This window comes from Ursus americanus, chromosome 6, assembly GCF_024610735.1.
Source record: "Ursus americanus isolate L20-20 chromosome 6, mUrsAme1.1.p, whole genome shotgun sequence".
NCBI lineage: Eukaryota > Metazoa > Chordata > Mammalia > Carnivora > Ursidae > Ursus > Ursus americanus.
Genome location: NC_142132.1, coordinates 46,157,148 through 46,174,316, shown reverse-complemented (window position 1 = coordinate 46,174,316; position 17,169 = coordinate 46,157,148). Strand labels below are relative to the sequence as shown.

Here is a 17,169-nt window from a genome sequence, read left to right as displayed (position 1 = left end):
ACTTGGGAAGCTTGCTGAACTTCTCTGAGCCTTCACTTTCTTGTTCATAATAGTAAGGTAATAACAACACCCAACTTGAGATTTTTGGAGGATTCAAGGAGGTAAAAAATGCACATTTTCTGGCCCTGGACAGGGGGTTGTTGGGAACCTTGCATACCTACTCGTTCTGGGAAAGTTCAGAGCTGGTAAAGGAGCTTTACACTGCTCTCGGGTAAGAAGCTTAGGTTGCCTAAAGAAAACTTTTTTTCTGGTCCCTATTTTGCAATTTTTTTTTCTACCTGAATAATACACTTTTTGGGGGGAGGTAGAAAACTCAGAAAATACATATAAGTGAAAAGAAGACAATAATAATCATGCTGAATCCCAGCAATTATTATTATTCATGGCATTTACACATGTATACTTTTTAATAATATTTTTTCCTATAATGATTAGACAATGAGGACAGTGGCCTCAAGATCATTTATGCTGCAAATATTTTTCTCAGAGGATTTCTTTTTTTGAGAAAGAGAACAGGGGGAGGGGCAGAGAGAGAGAGAGAGAATCTTAAGCAGGCTCCATATCCAGCACAGAGCCTGATGAGGGCCTCCATCTCACAACCCTGAGATCATGATCTGGAAACGAAATCAAGAGTCAGATGCTCAACCGACTGAGCCACTCAGGCGCCCCTCAGTATTGTTTTTTCTTAATTTTGGTTTTAGTGCTTTCAAGGGTACAGAAGATTAAAATTTTTATTACCCAACTCTATCAAGCTTTAAAAAAATGATTTGTTTCATGCTAAGAAAGATCTGTGCCACCACAAGCTTGTGCTAATATTAATCTGCATTGGTTTTTTTTTTTTTAAAGATTTTATTCATTTATTCGACAGAGATAGAGACAGCCAGAGAGAGAGGGAACACAAGCAGGGGGAGTGGGAGAGGAAGAAGCAGGCTCATAGCAGAGGAGCCTGATGTGGGGCTCGATCCCACAACGCCGGGATCACGCCCTGAGCCGAAGGCAGACGCTTAACCGCTGCGCCACCCAGGCGCCCCTAATCTGCATTGTTTTATATATCGTTCATGATTTATTTCTTTGTACTTCGTTTTCCTGCACTTTGGAGTGCGGTGTGATGTAGGGCTGTAACGTCTCTCCTTCCACATGTCAGCACATCGTTCCGTCACCGTTTATTATATGACCCGTCCTCTCCCCTCTCGTTGCACTTGCTGCCTTGATTCTTCTTCCAAACCTTTGCTTCGCTTCATGGATTTTTTCTCCTTTGATTATTCCTGAGTCAGATTGGCTTACTTAATGACTGTAGCTTTTAAAAGGAGTTTTAACATCTGCTAAGGTAAGAACCTATCATGGCTCTTCATTTTCCAAATGTCCTTGGCTGATTTTACCCATTTTTTTCCTTTCTACTCGAGATGCATTTGAATCCTTATGTCACTATGCTCCTCCTCCAAGCAACAAAAAAACGCACAAGGTGATTTTAATTGGAATTACATCAACGTTACGGATGTATTTGTGGGGGATGGACATTTTTTCCAATACCAAGTCATTCAGTCTTCTTGTTGAGGATATGGTATGTTCTCCCGGTTACTCAAAGCTTCTTTTTGTCCTTGGTAAAGTGTTTTTGTTGTGGTGGTGGTGGTGGGTTTGTTTTTTTTCCCAACACCTGTAAATGCACTGGCCATCCAATCCCAAACATTTGCAATAACTTATATGTAATGTTGTGCTTCCATCTTTTGGACTTTGGTAAAATTTATTGTTTTACTTAAATGCTCCACATTTCTTTTCTCATTAAACCATAGGTTAAATATTTTTTGTTGTAATTGTGTATAAGATTGTTCTTGTTACTTTAAAACCTGTTGCAATTGCTGGTTACATGTTTATATTGTTATTGATCTTATTTAATCTTCCCTTGAGTTATAGATAGATAGAGAGATAAATATTTAATTTAAAGAAAAATATATTTAAATATATATTTATATATACATATAAATATATATGTATATTTAGGAGATTCTCTCGAGTTTTTAAGGGAAGCAATATTTACGCTCAAAACATTTTATTTAAAAGTAATTTCGAACTTGCAGCAAAATTAAAAGAAAAAAAAGTACTTGTAGAGTCTCCACTGAAGTTCACCGATTATTAATGTTTTGTCACATTTGTATTGTCTCTTTTCTCCTCTCCTCCATTACTGTATCTGTACACACACAGATATATACACACACATATATACATACGTATATTTCTGTTGCTACGGCTAGATTGTTTTGCTCAGCAATTTGAAAGGAAGCTGTAGACATCATATACTCTAGCTAGGGCTTAACAAACTCTTTTCTGTAAAGTTCCAGAGAGTGAAGATTTTAGGTTTTGTCAGCCACACCCTCTCTTCACAACTACTCCACCAGGCCGTTGCAGCACAAAAGCAGCGGCAGGCAATATGGGTGTGGCTGTCTTTTAAGAAGACCTTATTTTATTTTATTTTTTGAAGATTTTTAAAATTTATTTGACAGAGAGAGACAGAGCGCACGCCAGCGGGGCGGGAAAGGGCAGAGAAAAGGAGAAGCAGGGGCTTGTTCCCAGGACCCCAGGATCATACCTGAGCCAAAGGCAGATGCTTAACCGACTGAGCCCCCCAGGAGCCCCCATAAGACTTTATTTTAAATGATAGAGGGCAGATCTGGCCTGGGAGCCTAAGTTTGCTGACTCCTGATCAAGCCCTACGTCCTCCAGTGTGCATCTCGCATGACTGAGGACCGTTCCCTGTAGAGCCCACAGTCATCATCACACCCGTTGAAATGAAAACAGTAATTCCATAATAGTATAAAAATCCACTCAATCCCTAGCAGAGAGATGTTTAGTTTGTATCATTGGATTTGGGGTACGATTATTTAAGTCTGCCGGAAAAGGCAAGCAATACTTTTTCTGTGTCTCTCACAGCAAGACTCCCCTGCTCTAATCTCTGGCCTCCTTCCTCCCCAGAGGTGAGCTGAGTCCCAGATGCTGGGAAGGTGGCTGCGTGGAGCTGGTGTCCTGGGGCTCAGTTCACAAGGAGGTTACAGAGGGGTTGAGTTGCCAGCGAGTTTCTGGTTGATGATCTCCTTGAGAACCTCAGTGAGACAGAGATGATAAATTGTGAGCTGTTCCATGTGGAGGTTCATGGAGTGCTCAGGAAAGCCATGAGATTCACTAAGGGTCCCAAGTGCAGCTTGTTTGGGGGGAGGATGGTGGTCATAGTCATAAACTCCCTACTCTCTACAAGCTTATAGGGTGCCAGGAGAGAGAGAGACAACTCAGTGAGCACCCCTCAGCCCCCACCCCGCCAGGGGGACTATGGTGGTGTGCAAAGGGGCACCTGCAGGATTCTGGGCGTAAGCAGAGCGGGAAGTGGACAGGAGATACGTGGAATGGTGACCGGTCTGCTGGGGGCCAAGAAAAAAGCACATGATGGGGGAAGCCAGACAGGAACCTAGCAAGGTAGGCTGTGGGGCCCTTGGATGGTACAACAGAGAGGCAGACGGTTGTCTGTGGGCAGAGGAGCGATGGAGGATCTCGATACAGAGGGACATGGTCAGATCCACCTCTCTGAGAATGACTGGCTCCAGGCTATGATGCCGGGGATGAAGGCATGGGGGGAGGGAGAGGCCAGTGAGGAGGTTTTTGTGGTAGTCAAAGCGGCCACCGATGAGTCTGATGGTGGCGAGATTCAGGGGGATGGACACAGAGAAACAGTGGAGGTGAAATCAGCAAGGCTGGACATCAATCAGATGCTGGGGTGAGGGGACCGAAGAGCAAAGGCGCAGAACCCAGGCTGAGGAGCAAGGAGAGGGCACCACCCTGTTGCAGAGGCGAGCTGGCAAGGGGGGTAAGCTTGGGGGAGCAGAGAATGTGCCGGCTGGGCCCAGGGACTTTATATTTTGTGCCACCAGAAGCAGATTTTGGGGTGGGGGCTGGAGGAGGGAGGAGATGCTGGACGGGAAGCCGTGGGGGGAGTGGGTATCAGCTGGGCTCCCGATGACCGATGACCGGCTGCCTGTGTCCAGGATGCAGGCAGGTTCTGTGAATTCTCCTGATCACAGTAGAGATAAGAGCGAAAATCCCTTTGAGGAAATGGGGGGAGAATCCCAGAATCTTGTGTGAGGTTAAAGAGGGAACTTCAAAATAGAAGATACAGACAGCTGGAAACCTGTTTTTAAAAACCGTTCTGCAGTGTCTGGCGCCTTTGAATGCAATTTACATGCATATGGAAGTGCTTGTTCCTCTAGAAAGAAAGGGGATCAAGAGGCCAGATAGAATTTGCATACTTTCTTTGCTTTCTTAACTCATAAGACTGCTTTTGGCTGGTCTGCCTCTGCTTAAGACCACAGAACGCTGAGGCTAAGGCTCGTGCCCTCTCCTTCTGCCTTAGGCTCCCTCCCTTCCCAGCTCCTGATAAGGAGAGGCGCAGTTGGTACAGTTACATTGTCCTCTGGTTCTTCACCACTTCCTATTCGAGGCCACGCATTCTCTTCTTGTTTTTTCCTCCATTAAGGCTGGAGTTCATCTTGGCCCTTCATGCCATCCTGTAGGACTATAAAACAACACCCACCTTATTTCCAATAGGATTATCAGTGGGGGACACTTTCCCCTTTCCAGCTTTCTCTAGAAAATGGGAGGCTTGATCTCAGTTTGTCTTGGATGAGGCTGGAATCAACAAGACAACACGATGTGGTTTACCCTTCCCCTCTCAACGATCATCACAAACCCCGTGTTACCTTCTTCTTGGTTATTAGTTCACTCACTCCTCTGGGCAGTGTTTGCGGAGCACCTGCTCTCCGCTAGGCCCCGTGCTGGGGGCTGTCGACGGGAGAAGGACAGACACAGGCATGGCCCTGCCCTTCCGGAGTACATCATGTTGAAAAGCATGATGGTATTATTTGGGCCCGATGAACAACTGAAGGGGCTTGGGACAGCCCTCCTGCCGCTAGAATGTGCCACTTTGGCCCACGGAGCTGAAGGCAGTTGAGACCCCCAGGGCTCAGGAGAAACTATTGCCCCACACTCTAACTACATAGAAGAATCTAAATGGGGGATCTTAACAGATACATTTTATCTGAGTGACCCATTGGTATGGCAGGGCAAACATCTAATTACCTGCTCTTCTCTTTATTGCCCTGTGAATTGCACTCCTTTCTTTTGAAATCCCTGACCCCTACTCCCCTTCTCCTAAGTTCAGGATGACACATATCCCTCATTTTGCCTGATAGTCTCCCATATCCGCGTGCTTTTCTTGAATGTACGCTATGACATCTGATTTTCTCCTGTTAATCTGTCTCATGTCAGTTTGATTCTTAGTCCAGCTAGAAGGACCCTTGAAGGGGACAGGAGTTCTTGCTCCCCAACACAACAACAATGACTGTGCCTTCCAGAAAAGCGTCTGTCTCGGTGACAGTTTTCACGGGGATGAGGTGTGGGCTCCTGCGCTGTGGCGTTACCCATGGGTTCACAGGAGATGGGGGATTGATAAAGGCGGATGGCTCCAAGGGCTTAGGAACGGCCAGAAAAAAGCATCGATTCCTAAGGTAGAAGGAGAGAGTGTTTGCCCATCTGTCTTTTGGCTGCATTGGCCTGTGGAGGCTACACTTAAAGATGGACTTTTCGTCAGGGCTCATGGAGGAGCCAAAGGATTCTGAGAGCAGCCGCAACAGAGGAAGTTTCCAGGCAACTTCAGCTGTGAGGGCTGAGGCATTTCAGCAAGACCGTGGAGGGAAATATGCAATGCTCTCTATCTGTAGCTGCAAAATGTTTTCTTTTGTTGTCCCCAGCCCTGTGAGGAGCTTGTCTTTGTCACAGTAAGTGGCTGATTATTTTCCTCAGAGCTGGAGGCGGCAGGTTCCTGGCTCTCAGACTACTGTTCACTCTGGGGCGTAGAGGATTGAGTGAACAGCGTGGCTTTGCCATTTATCGTTTATTTATTTGTGGGTAGTTCCCCCCCCAACTTTACTGAGCTACAATTTTTGAGTAAAAATTGTATATATTGACAATGTGCAATGTTTTAGCATACGTGTACATTGCAAAATGACCATAATCAAGACAATGAACACATCTGTCACCTTACCTGGTGACCTCCTTGGTGTGTGGTAGAAACACTTAAGATCTACTCTCGCAGCAAATTTCAAGTATACAGTATGGTATTAACTGTAGGCGCCATGCAGTGAGTCCAGAATGCATTCATCCTGCATAACTGAAAGTACCCGTTTGCCAAACACAACCTAGGTGTCTACTGACCAATGAACGATAAATAAAATGCAGTATGTATACATGATGTATATATAATGGAATGTTATTCAGTCTTAATAAAGAAGGAAACCCTGCCATTTGTGACGACATGGATGAACTTGGAGAGCATTATGCCAAGTGTCCGTCATGCCCCTTCTCTGGGGTGCCTTCTCCTTGTGACGGGCTGAACTGTGTCACCCTAAAATCCTATGTTGAAGACCTGACCACGCTATCTCAGAATGTCAATGTATGTGGAGGTAAGGTCTTTAGAAAGGTCATAAGTTAAGAAGGGTCTTCAGGGTGGGCCCTGATTCAGCATGGCAGGTGCCCTTAGAAGAAGAGGAAATTTGGACACAGATATGTATATGCACAGCGGAGAGGATGTGTGAGACACGGGGAGAAGATGGTCCATCTACAAAGCGAGGAGAGAAGCCTCAGAAGAGACCCACCCTGCCTCTATAGAGATGGCCTCGAGAGCTCACAAGTGTCTGCGGTTCAGCCTCCTGGTTTGTGGTGCTTTGTCACGCAGCCCGAGCAAGCCAGTATACCCCTTCTCTGGCCTGGAAGGTAGGACCAGGCGGTTGAAGCCCCTCTGGCTCAGAGAGGCCTTGGCTGACTGTCTTTTCCCTGAGACCTGCTCCTGCCTGGAAGACCCTCCCTGGGCAGGTGCCAGATCTGAAGAGCCGGGGTGGACGCTGTCTTGGTCGGTGCCCCATGTACTGGGTGATGTGACAACCTGGGTCAGAGATGAGGGGGCAGAGGTGGAGGGGGCAGGCATGGGAAATCCGTGGCATACACTGCAGTGCCGTGCTGGGGTGGGAAGGATTTTTGTTCTGCTGAGATGCCAGTGATTGCCAAAGTGAGCTTTTTCTTGTGGCTTTGAGCTAAAATTTCTGCTTCGGAGTCAGACTTTGGTTCCAATTTTGCATCTGTCACCAACTCTCAGCTCTAGCATTTCCCATCCGAGCCCATGTCCCTCCTGACCCCACATTCCCCTCCACCTGCCACTGCCTATCTCTGCTCCTGTCTGCAGAGGATGTCCCCAGAGGGCTGTCTGCGGTCATTTCCACTCCCTTCCCCACGCCACCTGGATGGCTGCCCTTCCACCCCACCGGGCAGCTCTCCCATCACGTCCTGAGGCCACGACCTGCCTGCCGGTCCCTTGTCCCTTCTCTGTCCTTATCTTCTGTGATCTTCTGGCCTGCAGCTCAGTTTACCACTCCCTTTTACTTGAAGCGTTCTCTTTCTTGGCTTCCCCAACAGACATCACCCCTTCTGGGTTTTTAGGTTATCTGTTGGCTTTCCTTCTCAGCCTCCTTTCCTAGCTTGAGCTCTTTCTCTCAACTTTTAAATGGTGGAGTGGCCCAAGACACTCTGCTTGTTCTCTCTCTCTCTCTTTTTTATTGTTATTGTTGAAGTATAATTGACATACAGGGTTATATGAGTTTCAGGTGTGCAACATAGTGTTTCAACAATTCTCTGCATTAGGCAATGCTCACCACAGTAAAAGGAGTCACCCACCATCTGTCACCCTACAACGTTATTACGGTTTTATTGACTATATTCCCCATGCTGTACTTTCATCTCCGTACCTTATTTCTGGTTGTTTTCTCTGGATCCGCATTCTTGCTCTCGGTGATAGCGTTAGGTCCTGTGGCTGAGAAACATCATCCCTACGCAGATGACTCCTGAGCCACTATCTTCCACTGAACTTGCCCTTAAGCCCCAGGCTCATGCATCCTGCTGCTAATGGCAGGCCTCTGGGATGTCAGATGGCATCTCGAACTCATCAAATATAGAGTTTTGACTTTTCTTCTTCCAACCACAGTGGATGATGCTATACTCAAACATGCCAAGCCCATTTGCAATGCTGGGTCCATTGTGCTTGTTGTTTTCTCTGCCTGGAAATTTCTTCTCCCCCATACTCACTTATTGGTGTTCTTACTATTCAATTGTCAGATCACAGCGACCCTTCTGAGAGGACTTCTGGTCACCCAGCCTAAAGTAGCCTCCTGAATTCTCTCTGTCCTTTCCCCTGTTTTAATTCTCTGCAGACTGGTTATTATTTTCTGATATTTCTTGATTTTTATTTGTCTGGTGTGTTTTGCCCCCTGGAAAGGCCAGCGCCGAGGTGGAGCTGGTGTGTGTCTTGGCCACTGCTCTGTCCCCAGAGCCCAACGCAGGCCTGAGCCTCTGCGTGCTCTGTGTTTGGTGAGTGACCACGTGAAGCCACTCCACTTCCTTTGTCCTCGAGCCCAGCTCTTGAGAGTGACTCATTAGGAAGTGGGAAGTTTGTCTATTCCTTCGGATTAAAAAATGGATTGTCGAATTAGAAGAAAATCCTTAATCTATATTGTTTCAGAAGAAACAAAAAGAGTTGTCTTTTTTTATTAAATGAGGCATTAAAAACTCAGTGACCTCCTTCCCACCCCAACTCTTGTTGATCCATTTAAATAGTAGCAAAGGACTGAAAAAGTTCTAAAACCCCTGGAAAGAGAAAATGAGAAGCAGGAACAGATAAGAAAGTGTTCCCTGACATTTGGAGGCTGGGAGACAGAGTGGTGAGGGGTTCAGCTGGGAGCCTGCAGGAAGGGGTGGGTGGGTGGGTGAGCTGGCTCAGTCTGGGTTCCCCTTTGGGCTCAGGGCCTGGAGGCACCAGCACTGTGAAGCGGGGAGGTCAGGTTGGTGACCAGTTTCTCCGTGGAACGGCTGACCCTCATGTCCCCATTTTCACCCATTTCTCCCAAGCTACTGCCTCCCTCCCTCCGAGCAGAAGGAGATGGGGAGTGGGGAGAGGCTCAGAGCTCAGTGTGTCAGGCCGAATGGAGAGAGCAGGCGAGGGGCCGATGGGAAACAGGAGGATTAAGGAAAGGTCTTACGTTTAGCAGTGAGTAGCCTGAGCCGTGGGACACCTGCAGCCTGGGTTGCCTCTGGGAGGCACAGGGCCACACAAATTTTTTTTTATAAAGATTTTATTTATTTATTTGACAGAGAGACAGACAGCCATCGAGAGAGGGAACACAAGCAGGGGGAGTGGGAGAGGAAGAAGTAGGCTTCCAACGGAGGAGCCTGATGTGGCGCTCCATCCCAGAACTCCGGGATCACGCCCTGAGCCGAAGGCAGACGCTTAAGGACTGAGCCACCCAGGCGCCCCAGGGCCATGCAAATTTTTGCATGGTGTCTTTGTTTATCATAAATTTTCAATTTGAACCACATAAAATCAGCCTGTCAGCTTTGTTCTGGTGACCCAATCTCATGCAATCCTGTGATAAAAATAAGGTGCCGGCTGGGAGGGTTCATTGGCTTGCTGGTCCACCCCCTTGGAACCGTGGCCTGGCCACTGGACTCCAGAATGATTCCATAAACATGAGTACTGGAGCCCCTGGGGCCATATGGTTAACCCCTTTCGTGAAGGAGAGGGTCAGAGAGCACCCCGAGGGGGAGAAACAAGAGACTAGGGCTCCTGCGGGACCTGATCTGTACTTATCTTACCTGGTTACTACTGCTGCCCCTGCCAGTCCTGGGAGGACTCTTTGTGGCCACCCCTGGAGGACACAAAGGGGAATGTTTGCAAAGAAGGCATTTCAAGGCATGGTGTTCCCATGAAATGTGGGGTGCAAGCCAGGGGTTCTGCTTGCTAGGGTCTCAGGGCTGTCCTGCCTGCAGCCTGCCTTCCCCACAGACTTTGGTATGCTGGTGCTCAGACACCACCTAGGTAAGATGGAGGAGAAGACACGGAATAATCTCAGAACAGAGCACCTCTAGATGCTTACACTGGAGTATTGAGTATTTTCCTCCATGAAATGGCTGATTCCTCATCCAGTCATCCTGGAGTGAAGCCCACCTCCCAGGGAAGTCCTGTCTACACACTCTGAGTCTCCCATCCGTATAGTTATTTTCTGTCTTGAATACAGACAGCCAGGAAACATCAGACATCTAAGGAAAGCCTCCAACACCAAAGACAGGCAACACATAAGACATACTTTAAAGGAAAAAAAAAAGCAAAAAGCAGAGGAAATAGATATAAATCAAAATATAGGGGTGGGGGGGGAGAAAGCTCTAAAATCCTCAGAAATGAAACATTACGCTCTTGAAACGAGGATAGGATGCAATGAAGCAAAAAGGGACAACCAAAGACTAAGAAGGAGGGCTTGGGAATTACAAGTGCAATGTAGCAATAAAAAATGTAGCAGTAGATTTAGACAATAAAATCAGTGAATCAACCAGGAAGTAGAACAGCAAAGGGCAGGAGAGAGAAAACAAGAGAGAAATGCTCAGACTTCTAGAGGATCAAGTCGAGGAGTCCAGCATTTGACAATCAGGAGTTCTAGAGAGAAAAACAATGAGAGGAGAAGAAATTACCCAAGAAATTCTAGGCCAAGGTGTATTAGACTGGAAAGATCTGAGACTTCAGGCAGAAAGCTCCTTGAGTGCCTAGCATGATCAATGAAAGAAAATCCCCACCAAGACACATCATTTAACAATGTTCAGAACATCAGCGATAAAGAGAAAAATTCATGTCTCATGCAGAAGATGGAGAATCTAAGCGGCGGTATTGGATGCTGGGAAGTCAAGTCTTCCAAATTCTGCTTTAAGAAAGTGATTTTCAATTCAATTCTATGCTCAGCCAAATTAACAGTTATATCTGAAGGCAGCATATAGATGTTTTCAGACAAGACTCAGAGAGTGTCTCTCCGTGCATCCGTACCTGAGAAGTCCTGCAAGCTGTGTTGTTGCAAAATGACACAGTGGCCAAAAAAGAACATGGAACAAAGAAACAAGAGCTTCGACTTGGGGAGGACTGAGAAATGAGTCCCCAGGTGGATGGATGGGCAGGAGACCTGGGTAACAACCAACTGAGATGGGAGAAGAAGGAAGGCTGGCATCTGGGGACGGTGGCGACCCGTGGAAAAAGATAACTGCTGTTTATCTGTTATAAAAATAGACACAGAGAAAGATTTACGACAGATCTTAGAGAAGTTGGGCAATTTCAACATTCAGCTTCAGAATAAAACAATTACGAACTCGGGAAAGAAAAAGCCATCATACTACCATATGTTACTGAATATAAGATGCTGTATTAGTTAAGTACTGATTTAGTAAACATTATTTTAAGAAGAAGGAAAAAAAACCGTTGCCTCTTAAAAAGGCAACTTGCAAGTCGTGAGACGTACCCGTGTTTCAGAGATATGTTAGAAAGTTACGATACGTACTTCTTATGATTGGTGAACACAGCATCCTACTTTGGCTTTGCAGTGAACTATATATACACCAATTATTGATTTCACCACAGATTGTGATGTTGTTATGGTAAGGATGAGGAGAGGAAACGTCTGGGCCTGTCCCTGTGTGGCAAACATAAAAGTGCCCAATATTCAAGTACCAAAAAAGAAAAGCAGTAGTTTAATGACTAGAATTGATAAATCAAAAAATTAGCTGCATGATTCAGACAGAGACGTCAGCACATGAAGGGACAGCTAAAATAATTGAGAATCATGACCTCTGGGCACTGGGTGAGGGCGGGGTAGTTTGCGGTGAAGTGGTCTGGAGAATTGCTGGTTTTGAAAACGAGCCTTTAGCATATAATGCACGTGTGACACCTGCGGGTTACTCTGGTGTGAACAAAGGTAGAGGGAAATACACACACACACACACACACACACACGCACACACACACATACACACACACACACACACACACACACACACACACACACACAGCCTTTTGGATCTCCAGAGTGGGATAAATGGAGATGGGGGGTCCCCAAACCTGCTTGTTTTTGAAATATCTTATCCAGACAGAAGGTTAAGACATGATCATATCCTGCTTAATTGGCCTCCAAGAAAAATGGTACCCACCCTTCCTCTCCCCCAGAATGTAAGTGTGGCCAAGGATGGCCCAGCATCCTCGTATCTTTGCAGAAAGCTTTGGAGTCTACAAATTATTCCACATATATTTATTTAAGATTTATATATTTATTTTGGGGGGAAGGGGCAGAGGGAGAGGAAGAGAGAAACTCGAGCAGACTCCCCGCTGAGTGGGGAGTCCGACAGAGGGCTCGATCTCACAACCCTAAGATCATGACCTGAGCTGAAACCAAGAGCTGGTAGCTTAACCAACTCAGCCACCCAGGCGCCCCTGTTCCACGTATTTTAACCAGTTTGATCCTTACCGCAGCCTTGATCAGGCCAGACTATGGCCATTTCATGTGTCAGGGACTGTCCTGAGCTGCCACCACTGGCCCACCCCACCCCGAGACAGCCCTGCCTGGCTGCAGTGCCACAGGGGCACTTTCTTTCTTGTGACCTAACGTCGTTCTGTCCCCCCCGATATTTTAGAGGAAAGAGGAAGAGGAGAGGAAGCGAGGAGAAGAACAGATTCGCCTCCAGGAAGAGCAGAGGGCGAAGGAACTCTACTGGACCCTGAAGCAGGCCCAGCTGCAGAGCCATGCCAGCGAGAACGAGGAACGGGAGTGGGAGGAACAGCGTGAGTAGACCAGCCTGGCTCCCCACCCTCTCTCCTCCCCCTTGTCTATCTGTGGGGTCATCCTTCCGGGTCACTTAAGCCCTGAGGCCTTTACCTGGACCAACCTAGTAGGGGGGCCCTGTCAAGGACCCAGAAGGTGAGGGCTCCACCCCCCAGGAGCTTATTCATATGCTGATGGAGGAGATTGCTTACATGAAAAAAGAAAACCCTACATTGACTGTGTTACCAATACTTTACTGGCTCTGGGCTAAGTCCTGGGCACCCAGAAATGAGGGATCATGGTGCTTATCTTGGAGGAACTCGCAATCCAGTAGGGAGACAGACACACAGGGTCCTGGTTTTGAAAAGTACCACTACTGTTGGAGTACGGAGTGGCTATCCCGGTGGGCTTCTGCAGGCAGCACGATGAAGTGAAGCTTGATGGGGGCACAGGAACAACTGAGGCGAAGAGGCAGGAGAAGGAGAGGGTCCCCAAGACGGAGGCCTCAGCAGACGTAAGGGCATGGTGATGGGAATGGGATGTGCTTGGAAGGTGGAGGTGTATGGGGCCCACTACAAAGGCTACAAAGCTTGGAGAGTGTCTGGTAGAGAAAAGTTGGTGGGGGGAGAGAGAAGGCGGAAGCAGATTTGAAGGGTGGTGTTTCAATATGGGCTTGGGGTTCGTTTGAATCAGGTATGGTAACACCTGGATCATATGGATAATACGGAAATGATGACCTTGCCGCAAGAAGTTATTACTCAGGGGGTCAGGGCACGCCACGTAGGGCTTCAGGGAGAAGCACCAGGGCCCATCAGGAGGTGGAGGGAGCTGGGACACGATGTGGGCAGGAGCCTTTCTCGTGGTTTGCTTGGGGCAGGTAAGGCCAGGCAGGGGAAGCAGGTGTAGGATTGGCTGGTCTGAATAATGTCTGCAGGCTCTGGGGCACAGGGCTGTCTCTAGTTGTCTGACACCTGGCCCGTCACCCTGGGGTAATGAGGGTGGGTGGACAGTGCCCCCGATGGTAAGAGCTAGATAGAGGAAGCGATCGGAATATTTTGGATTGGCTGGTTTGCAAATGAAAGGCACACTTGCAGGTGAGTCCTTTAGTATCTTTAGGAATTGGCCAACCCTGGGAGGCAGTCTCTCTCGCCTCGGCAAGGTCCCAGAAGTCAAAACATCGAGAAAATGAAAAGGCATGGTTCATGCAGGTGGGCAGTGGGCCGCTTGTAAAGGTGGGTTTGGGGGTGAGAGAGAGGAGGATGCTGTTGCAGTGGTGCCCCTGAGAGATGACTTGGAGCCAGGGCCACGGCAGGGGTAACGCAGATGGGGCGTGACTTCTCTGGTCCTCAGCCTTTCTCAACCACACGCCAGAGTCATTCAACAGACTCGAAAAAAAATTGAAATACAATTCACACAACATAAAATTCACCCTTTAAAAGTGTACAGTTTAGTGGCTTTTGGCATACTCACCGCCTTGTGCAGACCATCACTGCTATTACTTCCAGAGATCTCCTTACTACAAAGAGAAACTGTCCCCATTGGTTATTCCTTCTCCTGCCACACCTCAGGAAGCCACTAATCTAATTTCTGCACCTGTGGATTTGCCCATCGTGGATATTTCATATAAATAGAATCATACATGATGTTCACCCACTCATTAGTTGATGGACCTTTGGGTTGTTTCTACTTTTGGGCTATTATGAATAACGTTGCTCTGAACATTGGGTATTTTTTTGTGGTTCTTGAATATGTGCTTTCTACTGAAAAAATCATTCATTAACAGAAATGTACAAACCCATGAGTAAATAATGTAATGACAAAGGACTATTTTTGTGAGAAGTGTTTTTTTTAAGTGTTTTTAAAACATCCGTAGATTTCAGTGCAAAAATGTACTCCTGGCACCTCTTAAAACAGAAAAGCGAGCTCAAAACAACGGAGCGGTGGCAGGAAGCTAGCTATGCTCACTGCCATTGTCAATGGCAAGTGGACACAATCCATATACGTGCCTCTTGCCCAGCTGTTCATATCTGTGGAAGAGGAGCTCCAACAAAAGAGTCCCTGGGATGTGAACACTGGTGTGCCTTTGTGTGAACATATAATTTTCAGTTGTCTTGGGTATGTAACTAGGAGTGGAATTTCTAGGTCACATGGTAACCCTATGTTTCATATTTGAGCAGCTGCCATATTGTCTTCCAGAGCGCCTGTACCGGTTACAGCTGCACAAGCAATGTATGAGGGTTCCAGTTTCTTCCCATCCTTGCTGATGCTTGGTGTCTTTTGTCTTTTTGATAATAGATGTCCTAACGGGTGTGAGGTGATATCCCATTGTGGTTTTGATTTGCATTTCCCTGGTGATTAATGATGTTAAGTGCTTTTTCATGTACCTGTTGGCCATCTGTATGTCCTTTTGAAAAAATAACTATTCGGGTCCTTTGCCCTTTTTTTAAATTGGGTTATTTGTTTTTGGCTATTGAGTTGTGTGAATTCCCATATATTTTGGACATTAACCCCTTATTGGGTATGCGGTTTATAAATATTTTCTCCTATTCCGCAGGTTGCCTTTTTGTTTTGTTGATGATTTCTTTTACTGTGCAGAAGGTTCTTAATTTGACATGATCTCACCTGTTTATTTTTGTTTTTGGTGTCATATCCAAAAAAAACATCACCAAGACCAATGTCAAGGAGCTTTTTCTCTATGTTTTCTTCCAGGTGTTTTACAGTTTCGGGTCTTACATTTAAGTCTTTAATCCATTTGAGTTGATCTTTGTGTTTGCTAGGAGATAAGGGTCCAATTTCATTCTTTTGTATGTGAATATCCAGTTTTCCCAGCACCATTTTTTTGAAGAGACTGTCTTTCCCCATTGTGTATTCTTGGTGCCTTTGTTGAAAATTATTTGACCGTTATGCATAAGTTTATTTCTGAGCCCTATATTCTTTTCTGTTGGTCTGTATGTCTGTTTTCATGTGAAGTACGATACTATTTCGGTTATTATAGCTTTGTAATTTAATTTGGAGTCAGGAAGTGAGAAGTTGCTAGCTTTGTTCTTGTTCAAGATTGTTTCAGCTATTCAGAATCTTTTGTAGTTCCATACAAATTTTGGGATTATTATTTTTTCTATTATCTGTGAAAAATGCCACTGGAAATTTAATAGGGATTGCACTGAATCTGTACATTGCTTTGTGTGGTATGTATATTTTAACAATATTAATTCTTCCAATCTATGACAACAGGGTATCTTTCCATTTATTTGTGTCTTCTTTAACTTCTTTCATCCATGTCTTATAGTTTTTAGTGTCCTGGTCTTTTGTCTCCTTGGTTAGATTTCTTTCTTTCTTTTTTTTTTTTTAAAGATTTTTTATTTATTTATTTGACAGAGACAGAGTCTGACAGAGTCAGCCAGCGAGAGAGGGAACACAAGCAGGGGGAGTGGGAGAGGAAGAAGCAGGCTCATAGCACAGGAGCCTGATGTGGGGCTCGATCCCACAACGCCAGGATCAGGCCCTGAGCTGAAAGCAGACGCTTAACCGCTGTGCCACCCAGGCGCCCCTGGTTAGATTTATTTCTAAACATTTTATTCTTTTTTTTTTCTTTCCAAGTTTTTATTTTAATTCCAGTTAGTGGGGTGCCTGGGTGGCACAGTCAGTTAAGCATCCAACTCTTGGTTTTAGCTCAGGTCATGCTCTCAGGGTCCTGGGCTTGAGCCCCTCGTTCGTCTCCATGCTCAGTGTGGAGTCTCTAGAGATTCTCTCTCTCCTCCCTCTGCCCCTCCCATTCATGCTCTCTCTCTCTCTCTCTCTCTCAAATAAATAAATAAAGTCTTGAAAAAATGAATTCCAGTTAGTTAACCTACAGTGTAGTATTAGTTTCAGGTGCAGCATTCAGTGATTCAGCACTTACGTATAATACCCAGTGCTCATCACGAGTGCCCTCCTTAATACCCATTGCCTATTTCACCCGTCCTGATGCTATTGTGAGTGGGGTTGTTTTACTAATTTCTTTTTTGGATATTCATTGTTACTGCATAGAAACAGAAATGATGTTTGTATGTTGATTTTGTATCCTGCAACGTTACCAAATTGGTTTATTAGTTCTAACAATTTTTGGGTGAAATATTTAGGGTTTTTTATATGTAAAGTCATGCCACCTGCAAACAGAGACAATTTTACTTATTCCTGTCTGATTTGGATGCCTTTTACTAATTTTTTCTTGCTTAATTATTGTGGCTAGGACTTCCAGTATCACGGTGAATAAAAGTGGAGCCAGTGGGCATTCTTGTCTTGCTCCTGATCTTAGAGCAAAAGCTTTCAACCTTATACTATTGTGTATGCTGTTAGCTGTGGGCTTGTCATATACGGCTTTTGTTATGAGGTACATTCTTTCTATACCCGATTTGTTGAGAGTGTTTATCATGAAAAGATGCTGACTTTTGTCAAGTGCTATTTCTGCCTCTATTGAGAT

At 45.8% G+C, this 17,169-nt stretch overlaps 1 protein-coding gene across 3 annotated transcripts in view; it reads left to right on the top strand.

Annotated features, from left to right (window-relative positions):
• The window catches only part of SH2D4B (SH2 domain containing 4B), an 86,010-nt gene that overhangs the window by 28,268 nt on the left and 40,573 nt on the right, over positions 1-17,169 (top strand). For all 3 annotated transcript variants that reach the window (XM_045783564.2, XM_045783565.2, XM_087862981.1), the window contains exon 4: positions 12,583-12,730. In XM_045783564.2, the coding sequence (XP_045639520.2) occupies positions 12,583-12,730 (148 nt within the window). The remainder of the gene's footprint in view (positions 1-12,582; positions 12,731-17,169) is intronic.